Source organism: Drosophila santomea, chromosome 2L (assembly GCF_016746245.2).
Source record: "Drosophila santomea strain STO CAGO 1482 chromosome 2L, Prin_Dsan_1.1, whole genome shotgun sequence".
Classification (NCBI taxonomy): Eukaryota; Metazoa; Arthropoda; class Insecta; order Diptera; family Drosophilidae; genus Drosophila; species Drosophila santomea.
Window position 1 is genome coordinate 17,452,055 of NC_053016.2, and position 11,301 is coordinate 17,463,355.

At 42.5% G+C, this 11,301-nt stretch overlaps 2 protein-coding genes and 1 long non-coding RNA gene across 3 annotated transcripts; 1 reads left to right on the forward strand and 2 right to left on the reverse strand.

The window, feature by feature from the left end:
- Positions 1 to 1,083: 1,083 nt before the first annotated feature.
- LOC120456237 lies at positions 1,084 to 2,377 on the reverse strand. Its single transcript, XR_005616823.1, has 3 exons — positions 1,972 to 2,377; positions 1,329 to 1,880; positions 1,084 to 1,274 (listed from the first exon to the last, which is right to left on the reverse strand). It is a non-coding gene; the product is annotated as an uncharacterized LOC120456237 (long non-coding RNA).
- Positions 2,378 to 6,224: 3,847 nt separating this feature from the next.
- On the forward strand, positions 6,225 to 7,105 carry LOC120455948 (serine protease 1). Its single transcript, XM_039642491.1, has one exon. It carries the CDS (start codon positions 6,248 to 6,250, stop codon positions 7,061 to 7,063), a length of 816 nt encoding a protein of 271 aa, XP_039498425.1. The 5' UTR covers positions 6,225 to 6,247; the 3' UTR covers positions 7,064 to 7,105.
- Positions 7,106 to 8,581: 1,476 nt separating this feature from the next.
- LOC120455943 (phenoloxidase-activating factor 2) lies at positions 8,582 to 10,812 on the reverse strand. Its single transcript, XM_039642478.1, has 3 exons — positions 10,707 to 10,812; positions 9,630 to 10,093; positions 8,582 to 9,569 (listed from the first exon to the last, which is right to left on the reverse strand). The coding sequence occupies exons 2-3, from the start codon at positions 10,083 to 10,085 to the stop codon at positions 8,691 to 8,693; spliced, it is 1,335 nt and encodes a 444-aa protein (XP_039498412.1). The 5' UTR covers positions 10,086 to 10,093; positions 10,707 to 10,812; the 3' UTR covers positions 8,582 to 8,690.
- Positions 10,813 to 11,301: the final 489 nt, after the last annotated feature.

Below are 11,301 nucleotides of genomic sequence, written 5' to 3' on the forward strand. Positions count from 1 at the left end.
GTATTTGCAATTGATGCATTAAATGCATTCATTAGTTGACGAGATAAACGACATTTTATTCTCGGCTTAGAAAGCGCTTTAGGAATCCTACACAATTCTATTTTATATGTACACATAAATGCATTACAAATCAATCAAGCTTTCAAATGGCATTTATCACTTTAATGCATATTGTATTTATTTTTGGGAGCTAATTGCTTAACAATATATCGGGCTGAAATTTAAAATCTGCGTATTTGAACACATTTAATTAAATGTGCATCAGCGTGCGTAGATGCAAGCAAAGTTTTTATGACAAGTCGGATGCCTCCTCGAAAGCCAACTGCTGCGCTTAACAAGATTTCTTTACGCCGTGTTGCACATTTTGCGAATGTTGGCAAGTTCAAGCGGCTGTGAAAATGCACACGCTTTCCGCCGGCGGAATGGTCCATGGTACTCCCCGTTCTCAGCAACTACAGCCATTTGATAAGCATCACTACCACTATATAGCTGCTTGAAAGACAACAAAATGCCGCACGTGTTGCAAGTTCATAGAATTGAACAACTTTCTCTATGAGCCAGTGCATTAATATGCCGTTACGAAGTGCATGACTATTTCAACGCGCAACAGCAGGGTAGAAAAATGATAATGAACATTCTGTTAGAAAATGCTTGAAACATTTCATTTTCCTCTTAAACTCGTTAACACAATATCGAGTCTTTAAATATTTATTTTTAATACCTAGAATAATAATAGTATACCTCTATAATATGAATTCCAAAAAATGTTTGAATTGGAAGATTTATTTAAAAGTTTATTGTCCGTCCGTCAGTCTGTCCGTATGAACGCTGTGCTTTTGGAATGCCCAAAATCCGCTTTTGAAAAATACGTGGTTTTAATTCTGTCATCCATGGTCTATCCATCCATTGCGTATGGATATGCAAAAAGAATTTTAAAATTTATCCTTTGCACTCATACTAGCTGAATAATGGGTAAATGATCTTAAACTCAGAACTGATTTTGTGAACATTTTGTGATAGGGCAATTTTAAAGTAGTATAGTTACGTAAAGTAATTGGTATTATATAAATTATTATTATTTAAAGTTATTCAATTTAGTTGCACCTATACAAAAGGGGAAAACATCGCACAATTTTCCCTCTTATCCAGTTCATCTGTATTGCATTTCTCTCTTGCTCTTTCAGATAACAAGCGGTAAAGTTAGGACACTAGATACTGCGCAGCCGCACAGAGCGCATTTTTCCTTTGAAGAAAAGCTCTTGATGTCTCTGAAACTGCAACTAATTTTAATCAAAACATATCGCACCACCTCAACACAACCTACTCACCGGCATTGTGTTTGTTTCCATTCGAAGATGTCCATGGACGAACTGGGCGAACATTTGATTGAATTGTTATGGTTACGAGTGGGGTGCATGCTATTTGTTGTTTCTATAGATTTGTACCTGTGCTGGCTCCTCACTTTTCCTCTCTACCAGTACTGTTTTCTTTTTCGGGCTTTTCTATTGCCATTGGGAAAAGTGCACAAGTGTGTGTGTGCTTGTTTTGTTCAAATAACTAGTACAACGTTTGTACGTGAGTGGATTTTTGCAGCTATCAACTTCACCGGTGTATTCGTATTTGTCTGCATCTGGAATTTTTGGTCGAACGAATTGGTCTACTTAATGCTTGAGTAGTCATTGTTTTCCACGTAAAATCTATTCGACCCTGACCTATTTAGTCCATCTATTTATTTTCCATCATTCCATTGTGATTGTGATGGAGTCGACTGAACTGAACCGAACTGAACTGAACTGACTGTTGTTCGAAACTTATTTGCATATTATGTCCTTCAGAGGCAGTTACACATTCACATGTGCAGACGTCATTCCCACGTCACTCTTTGGTGTGTCATCATAAGGAAAAGCAAGTGCACAGGAAAAATGGAGGGTTATTTTATCAAATTGCATAAGTAATCTACGCTATACATACATATATAACACTTAAAGCTCGATGACATCGCTTTGGTTACTGCCATTCATGTTGAGATAAAACGAAGATTAAATCATACAAAAATGGTTGGCTTTAGGGTTTGAAAAATGCATTCAATATTTTTGTCCTGTGTGTCATTCCAGTTATTTCATCCTTTTGACATGCAGTGATCCACGTTCGTCATTGTGAGTTGGCCAAGTGTCACCGACAATCAGCGGCAAATGTCGGGCACAAGCGTTTAATTGACATAATTAGCTGTCTGTCTTCTCGCATATGTCTGCCGCAAGTGGAGTCAGTCTGTTTTGATTACCCAAGCAGCGAAAGTGCTCACATGCGTAAATAGAAAAAAAGTAACTCGTCGAGCTGACGTTACGTCTTGTTCAATGTTCCATTAAAAATTTTAACCTGTTTGTTTTATTTCTGTTGTTTTTTCATTGAATATGCCAATTTCTTTAGTTTAAGTTAAATTTTTAAGTATATAAGCCTTTTTATTGGTGTTGACAAGAAAATATATTAGTTGTCTTTGTTTATATTTCGGTACTATGCCTTTGCTTGGTAGTTGTCCGCTGGGTCTTCCAGCTTTAAGAGTTAACGTTTAAGGACACCTGCAGCGGGATTGGTGAAGTGAAACATTTTCCGGGCATGTTGTCGACATTTTTATGGCTGCCACGTTTGCTTACAGTACCGGTCCGTATCCTTCTGCTTTCGCCTGCCAGCCACTTGGCTGCCCAATTAAAAGTTTTAGCACATTTTCACTTGAAATTAATTGTCGGTGAACGTAATTCATGTCCGAGACACAATTGCGCTAAAGGAGCGCGGCGCAGGACCCAGGACTCACAAACAACAGCCAGAGGGGAACAGGACCTGCAAATGTGGCCAAGTGCACCATCGCCAATAAAGAGAAAGGATGGCAGGAGATAGCCGAAACTATTTAGGGCTTGTGCCACTTTGTAGTTGCTTTCTGTTGCATACTTATGTGCGCTAATGCCGGAACATTTCAACTAACTGCCCAATTTCGGACTTTCCTGCAAGAAAACTTAGTGCATCTCAAGTCCCTGTAGATCGCAGTCAGAGAAACTAGGCAGGACGCTGTCGAATAAGTGAGTTTTGGAAAAGGAAAGACCAAGAAATATAAAAACAGCTAGGAGTAAATCCGTCACCTTATCATTTTCTTCCATTTATTTTTCGATTACTATTATGATATATGTAGGTATCCGATCCGAAACGTTCTGACTTTTCTACTATCTGCTTTTGGAAAACGAACGGGTAGAAAGAATTGATTATGAATTTATATATGTATATATATATGATCGCAAATGTCACCTTTACTAAGTTGCAAACTTGTGATTGAAATTAATATACACACTGCAAGGGTTTAAAACATGTTTTAGGTTTTAAAATAATTTTTTAGGTTGCTCTTTTCTTTTTCCCTAAGCTTTACTTATTTTTAATTAGATTAACAAAAATAAAAGGAGAGAATTTAGTCAAGATCTTCGGCTATCAGATACCCGTTATTCAGCTAGTGTGAGTGCAAGTGAGAAAGTTCAACATTCTATTTGGATTATCGATAGAAATAAGCTAACAAAAATAATAAAATTTAAAAAAAATATAAATATATAATAATAATTTACAAGAAAAATATGAAAATATATCAAAAGTGTGGGCGCTGCATCTGTCTCTGAATTCAGGAAACTTTTATAGTTTTTGGGATCAAGAATATACATACATTATAAAGTCGGAAATGGAAAGTCAAAGAAGCTTCTTACATACTTTTTAACTAATTTACGTTTTTCAGTAACTGGTATAAATATAGATTAAGGTAATTTCCTTTTAAAATGGTCAAAACAATTTACATAATGATGTGACGTTTAACCAGCTCATTACGCACGTACATATTTAACAGTTAAAAATGTTTAACCTTAAAAAGAAAATTACACTTTCTGAACAATGGAAAACATCATTAAAGTGATACTACACAAATCATGCCGGAAAAGCCAGGTCGAGTTGAGGGGTCGCCCGGTATTTGGCCTGTTCCCAGCGAAAGCTATAAATATCAGCTCACCGCCATTTGGCAGGAACAAAATGAAAATTTTCAATTAAGTTAAAGGCCACTATCGATAGAGAGCCAATGTCATTAGCAGGAGCAGCGACTCTACAGGACATAAATTAAAATCGAAGCCAGGGCAATTTAATGTCCATTCAATGGCAGTCCGTGGCAGGCAGGCAGGTGGCCATAAAATGACATAAAACGGCACACTTCGGTGTTTAAATAATGCTAGAAATTGCATTTAGAAGCTGTCGTCTGCTTTTGGCAGGTGGGTTTTGGGGATTGGAGTATTCTGACCGCCACAACTAATTGACAATTCAAAATGTTTTGGGATGCCAAGTGGGGCTGGCGTGCCGGTCATAAAGTTAATAAGCAATTTGCATAACAAATTGTCTAAAATGCTGACAACATATCGCACGAAACGCAATGGCCGAATGTGAATCCGAATGGGACCCAAAGTGCAGCTATGCCCGGCCAATTTTGCAGGCTCTGTGTTGCGTATACGCAGTGTGGACCGCCGAGTGGGCATGCATTTAATTGTTTCCAACCGCACAGTCCCAGTCCCAGTCCCTCCGGTCATGGCACACTTCGGATTTTTGCAAATGTGCAAATGTGCATGCACGTAATTTATTCTCGGTCTGTTAATTAGCACGACAACATTCTTGCGGCCGAGTGGGATGGTTAATTAACGGACTAATGGAGTACCTTTTGGTCTGATCTTTAGATGGCGCAAAGCCATTATCGTTGATTTATGCCTTTTTAATTTAGGCCTTCTAGTACAGTTATAACTATGACGTTAGATGGCGAGTTTATAATGTTTCACGCAACCAAAAGTTGCCAAGAATTTCTTTTTTTTTTTGGGCAAACAATGTGTGATCTCAAAGGAAATTTAACATGTTGAAGAAAATTAGTATTAAAAAATTTAACACCAGAAGGCGGCATAATGATGATCAGGACTCTAATACCATTTATCTGAATAGCTTGGTACTTCCCTTCCCAATTACCCCGCTCTGACTTCCGGGGGCTGAAGCCTTAGTTTCAGTTTCCTGCTTCATAATACGGCTCTTCCTGAACAGGGTATCTGAATAACACGATTATGGGTGCGTTTAGCGGACCTTCCACGGCAATTAGCCAGTGTCAATTGTTCATGCCGCCGAGTGTGGGCGAGTGCATGGGACATTAGTGGATGCTTTTTCCCCCACATTGGAATGACCTGTATGCATAACGCTCATATATGCACATACATATATGTGGCAGGCAACTAGCTAACTGCCATTTCCAGCTGTTTCTATTTCCGTTCACTGGCCACAAGGCTGCAACGCTCCTCCGTCCATTCCGTCGGTCCCGTCCGCTCCATTTTCCCCTGGGCACTACATCATTTGTAATTTGATGGGTCGGAGAGGTCGGAGAGGTCGGGGACAAAGGGACAGACAGATGGCAAGGAACTGTGCCTCAAAGTATGCAACACAATTGCGGCCAGGGCCATTATAATTGCAAACACACAAAGCAACACAATCGCTCAAACACGAACACAGCCCTTTCCATCTGCCCATCGAAATGCATTTGCTGTTAGCAGTTGCATTTTGCATTATGCTTTGCTATAATTAAATGATTATCAATTCGGCAAATATTTGATTGTGCCCGGCTTGCGGAAGGAAAGCTAATCAAGCGTAAATTGATCTCAGCCAGCACAAGTAAATGACCAAAGCTCTAGTCGAAGGTATCAGGGCTTCTCTTTGATGAGGGAAAACGAACATTCTGCAGTTATAAATGCACTTTTATTATTTGGTCGTTTTAATACATTTGGGTACCAACTCTGAAGGGCTTAAAATTTCATGGCGGCTTCAGCGTTTGCTTGTAATATCTCTTTTTGCAGAAAAGTATAATCCTCCATACGGGTTGAAATGAAAATTATTCTATTTATTTATGGCTAGTTCTACATTGGGTCTATGAGGCCATTTCTGATTTTACGCTTAAAGCATTTTCCAGAGCCTCTCATAAGTTTGATACCAAAAACACCCAGAATTGTTAATATTCTTTCGCCGCCAAAGGATGATTTATTAATCTCGAAGCTCTTCCGATTGCCTATCTAATCCCTCTTAGAGTTTCTATAAAATTCAAAATAACCTAAATTTATGACTGCGATACTTTCGCTGATAAGGATACCGATAAGGCTGACATTTAAAAAGGTTGGTTGGGCCGTCGCCAGCCAGTTGTTCGTTGACCAACATGAAGACCTTTGTTTTTCTAGCCTGTCTGGCTGTCGCCTCTGCAGGAGTGATGCCCTCCGGGCCCGCCAAGGCTGTCCCAGTGAAGGACATGGCCCGCGCCGGCAAGATCGAGGGTCGCATTACCAATGGATACCCGGCCTACGAGGGCAAGATTCCGTACATTGTGGGGCTGAGCTTCAATGATGGCGGCTACTGGTGCGGCGGTTCCATCATCGACCACACCTGGGTCCTGACCGCAGCCCACTGCACGAACAGCGCCAACCATGTGCTCATCTACTTCGGCGCCAGCTTCCGCCACGAGGCGCAGTACACCCACTGGGTGAGCCGCAGCGACATGATCCAGCATCCCGACTGGAACGACTTCCTGAACAACGACATCGCCCTGATCCGCATCCCCCACGTGGACTTCTGGCACTTGGTCAACAAGGTGGAGCTGCCCAGCTACAACGATCGCTACAACAGCTTCTCCGGCTGGTGGGCAGTGGCCTCTGGCTGGGGTCTGACCGACAACAACAGCGGCATGTCCAACTACCTGAACAGCGTGGATGTCCAGATCACGGACAACAACGACTGCCGCAACTACTACGGTGGCAACTACGTCATCGACAACACCATCTGCATCAACACCGACGGCGGCAGGTCCTCCTGCAGCGGTGACTCCGGCGGTCCCCTGGTCCTGCACGATACCAACCGCATCGTGGGCATCGTATCCTTCGGCAGCGGAGAGGGCTGCACCGCCGGCCGGCCCGCCGGATTCACTCGCGTCACCGGATACCTGGACTGGATCCGCGACCACACCGGCATTGTATACTAAGAACTTTAATTAAATAAAGCAATCATATAAAAACCGACCAAATCTCGACCAAAGGTTTCATATTTTCTGTTTGCACAGACGGTATAAGGAGTGGTCTTATTAAGTAGGAAGTTACATAAGTGTGTTCCGATCACAGAATAGGAAATCAGTACTTGAGTAGTTCTAACCGACAAGCAGCGCTAAGTTGGCCCTAAGTAGTGAAAGTAAAGTGAGTGACCATTATTAATAATTATATTGGCTTTAAATTATAAGGCATTGAAGGGATTTGAAAACATCGCCTCAGGTGGGATCCAACTACCTATACCTTATCAATACACAAGACTCCTATCTTTGATATTGTTATTTACGTTTAAGATAATCAGTGCTGGTGTTTCTTAGAGTTCTGCATTTAAAAGCCGGTTCTGTATTTATATATTTTACAAAAACTGTTTTATTATAACCAAGGATATATAGGCCACAGAAACTGCAGAGCTCCGTGGCCAATTGCGATACCTACTTTTGAAAATAACAAAACTAATACAGAGCGCGAGGGCCGTAAAAGTGCCTAATAAATTACGAGAACCTAAAACGAAACAAAAACCGTTTAAACAATTTTCTTGAGAAATGAGTTTGTGGACCTGCTCCTGGCTGGGGAATCGAGTGCCCGGGTGTGGAGAGGAGGAAGGATCCTGCCGGAACAGCAGGCTGCCCGAAATCAATTCGCTATATCGCCGTTTGCTCGGCCCAGCATGTAATTTCTCAATTTTCGGCGATTTAGGGCGTTGTTTCTCTTTCTTCCCATTTCATGATTCGCTTCCTGGTTAATTTGGTTCCATGGCCGCGATGGAAGAGTGGAGCGCGGCAGATGGGGTGTCAAATGGGGGTAGTCCACATAGCCATCTGCCATGGCTCCACTATTTATAAGCTGCTGGCATGCAGACGCTGTGCTCCTTGGCTCGAACTTCCCAGTGCCGCGCTCCTTTGTTCAAGGATTGCAATAAATCCAGTGACTTGGAGGTACGTTCGAGCTAAGTGCCTGGATGGAAAACTATCCCGTCGTTTAAGTTCAAGCTGGCAGGGATAAATAGCGGATATAGAAGACCGACGATGGCAGATAATGTTTGTAAATGATACGAGCTTGAAAAATTTCATCAGGCAGAGGGTTATTGCCCTGAGGAGCAACAATCGCATACTTTAGCAAAGAGAACGAAATACTAATTTAATTCACTGAAATACAAACATGTTATACTGGGTGCGCCAAAATGTTTTCTTTATATCAATGGAAAACTAAAATTACAAAAAAACAAAGCAAATTGCTTGAGCTTGCCAAGAAACTAATATTAAATCAAAACATTACTCAAATTATGAGCGTGACAGTTTTGGACACTTCAACCATTTAAAACAAACGTGCGTCTATTGATATCTAAGAATCTGAATCTTGAAGATCATACGGACAGACGGTTATGGCCAGATCGACTTTACCAGTAAAGTGAATATAAAAACTGATCGCGTTCTCTGCAAAGTGTCTGAATATGTATATATGCTGACCGGTGACTTACACACATCAAGTTTTGTTTTTATTTGGTTAATTTCGAAATTATAAAACGACCTTATTTCTCATTTTTCATTTGCACCGTGGGGCTTGAGCTTACTGCGCCTGAAGCACGATTCCAAGTCCTCTGATCTTTTCGTCAATCCAGTCGCGCAGATAGGGAACGTTGACGTATACGGCTGGGATATCTTCCACGGCGCACTCGACGCCCCAGGACACGATGCCCACCAGCTGATACCGATCCATTTCGCCAGGCATTTGGCAGAAGAGCGGTGAGCCGCCGTCGCCCTTGCAGGTGTCCTTGCCAGGATCTCCGCCGGCGCAGATGAAACTCGGTCGCAGACGGAAGCGAGCCTCGAGTCGTGTGTTCCGCAGCTTCGCCTGGCACTCTTCCCGCTCCACCAGTGGCAGGTTAATCCGCTTGAGCACATGCTCCAGCTTGTCGCTGCCCGCCTCCTTGGTGCCCCAACCAGTGGCGTAACAGGTGACCGAGAGCAACCGCTTGACCAACTCCGGAGATTCCGGAGGCGGCAGGCACAGAGGCTGGATGTGCGGAGCCAGACGGATGGGCTCGTCCAGGAGCAACAGTGCTATGTCGTTGTACAACGAGTCCGGATTGAATTCGGAGTGCATGATGATCTCCTTAATGCGGCTGCCCTGGTGCGGATACGGCTCGTTCAGGCTGTTTAGATCCCAGTCGCCAGCCCTGGCCACCAAGGTGTCCACCGTCTCGTTGACTAGGTTGTGCGAAGTGGTAACTACCAGCCGCGGATGGATGAGAGTGCCGCCGCACAGAAACTCTTGGCGGCCTGTGAAGATGCCCACCATCCAGGGAAACTCTCCGAATATGGAGACGTCCTCCGCGTAGGGAAACTTGTCGTTGTCGGGGATCAGACCTTTTGGGTTGCTATAGCCACAGTTCTTGTATATAAAGTTCGCTTGCTTCGCCACGTAGGGACTCTGGCTATCATCCACCTAGAAAATAGTCAGTATGTCACCATGCATAAATATGGATACTAATGTTCATGGGCTGACCTTTTGATCCACGGCGCAACAGCGGTACAAGGACTTGCTGCACTGAATCGTGCTGATCCTCGGATTGATCAGGCTGATCCCGGAGTCGTTGATGACGTTGTCGCGGCACAGTCTCCTGGGCACACACTCCATATTGTAGCCGCAGCTCTCGTTCGGCGGCGGCTCCAGAACACTAGATACCTTGTCTCGAATCGCAGAGGGCACGTTTCTGGTCCTCTCAGACTGCGCTCTGTCGTAGCTCTCCAGCTGGGCCGTCTCGCAGCAGACCCTTTGGTTGCCGCAGAAGCGGGAGCTGCGTGGCCGGATTCCCGTCCGACCGGAATCGTCCGAGACGTCGCAACGCTTCACCGAGGTGCACAGTTCGTCCAAGAGGCACATCGCTGACACCGTGTCCTGGGCGTCCGAGAAGGCACAAAGCGACAGCAGGAGGAACCCTGCTGAGATCAGCCAGCTCATCTTGGTTGCTGGGAAAATGTGAGAGCGAGAATACGTGGGAGAACACCAGAGATAAGTGGAGCTTTAATCTCAAATAATGCACAATTGGGGTTATCGGCATCACTGCATTGAAAACTTGTGCACTCGCGATTAAATCTCAAAAACAAATCAAATCATGGGAGCATAGACCTCGTACTTAATCTATCTTTATTTTATCTTTAAAAAGCACAAATAATAATCCCATGGCACTATTACTTCATATTTGATCAATTATACATTATATACAACAAAGTTGAAGAAAGCTACAGAATTGTAGTATTTAATATGCACTAACATAACCCGCAGCTTGTGTTTATTTTGCACATTTAATGTCCACTGAAAAATGCTGTTCACTACAATAATGGCAAAAACATGCATTTCCAACTAACTGTGAATAAAATTCTAGTTTACACAAACAATTCATATCAATGTCTTCAAACGGAACTGCAATAAAGTCTTTTAAATATATGTAAATCAGCACTATACTTTGACTGCAATTTATTGTAATAGTTTTATTATCAATGGTTGCCCTCGTCGATATGCGTAGTATTCGTTACAGCTCAAGTATGCGGATATGTAGGCGTATATACTGACAATATATACCTATGTGCTAGTCCAGTTGTATGTAAAGACAACTCCGATTGGAAACAATCTCGTAGCTACCGACTCGCGATGTCGACTGATCGACTAGAGTGGAAGTCAAAGCCTTTATAGAACTGGCTTGGAAGATTCTAGGAATCTCAGTTTGGAAGAGAACGTAAGAGAGCTAGGCTTATATAGAAAGAGTGAAGAGGTCTGGATTATCACATCCCTATCCTGTGACGCCCGAATCACTGATTCATTCCTTCTTGATCCTGTAAAAGGATCATTCAGATGCACTGAAGAAATGTGAAAATCGTTGTGATTTTGTATACGTATTTCTTACTACTCTCTAGAAACAGCTTGTTCTTCTGTTCAACTTATGAATACTTATTTTAAACGAACATCAACAGTTACCCTAAAACATTTTTGATTTTTTCAGGATAATCCATTGGTATTGAGTTTTTTCCCTTCATATCTTCATTTACACATAGAGTTAAGTCTAATGGGCTTTTATAAACATATGAAGTATACATAAACACATTACTCCTCGGGTTCGTATTTTAAGATAAAGATAAAGACATCACCGAAGGCAACCCTATAGCATACGTTTCACAAA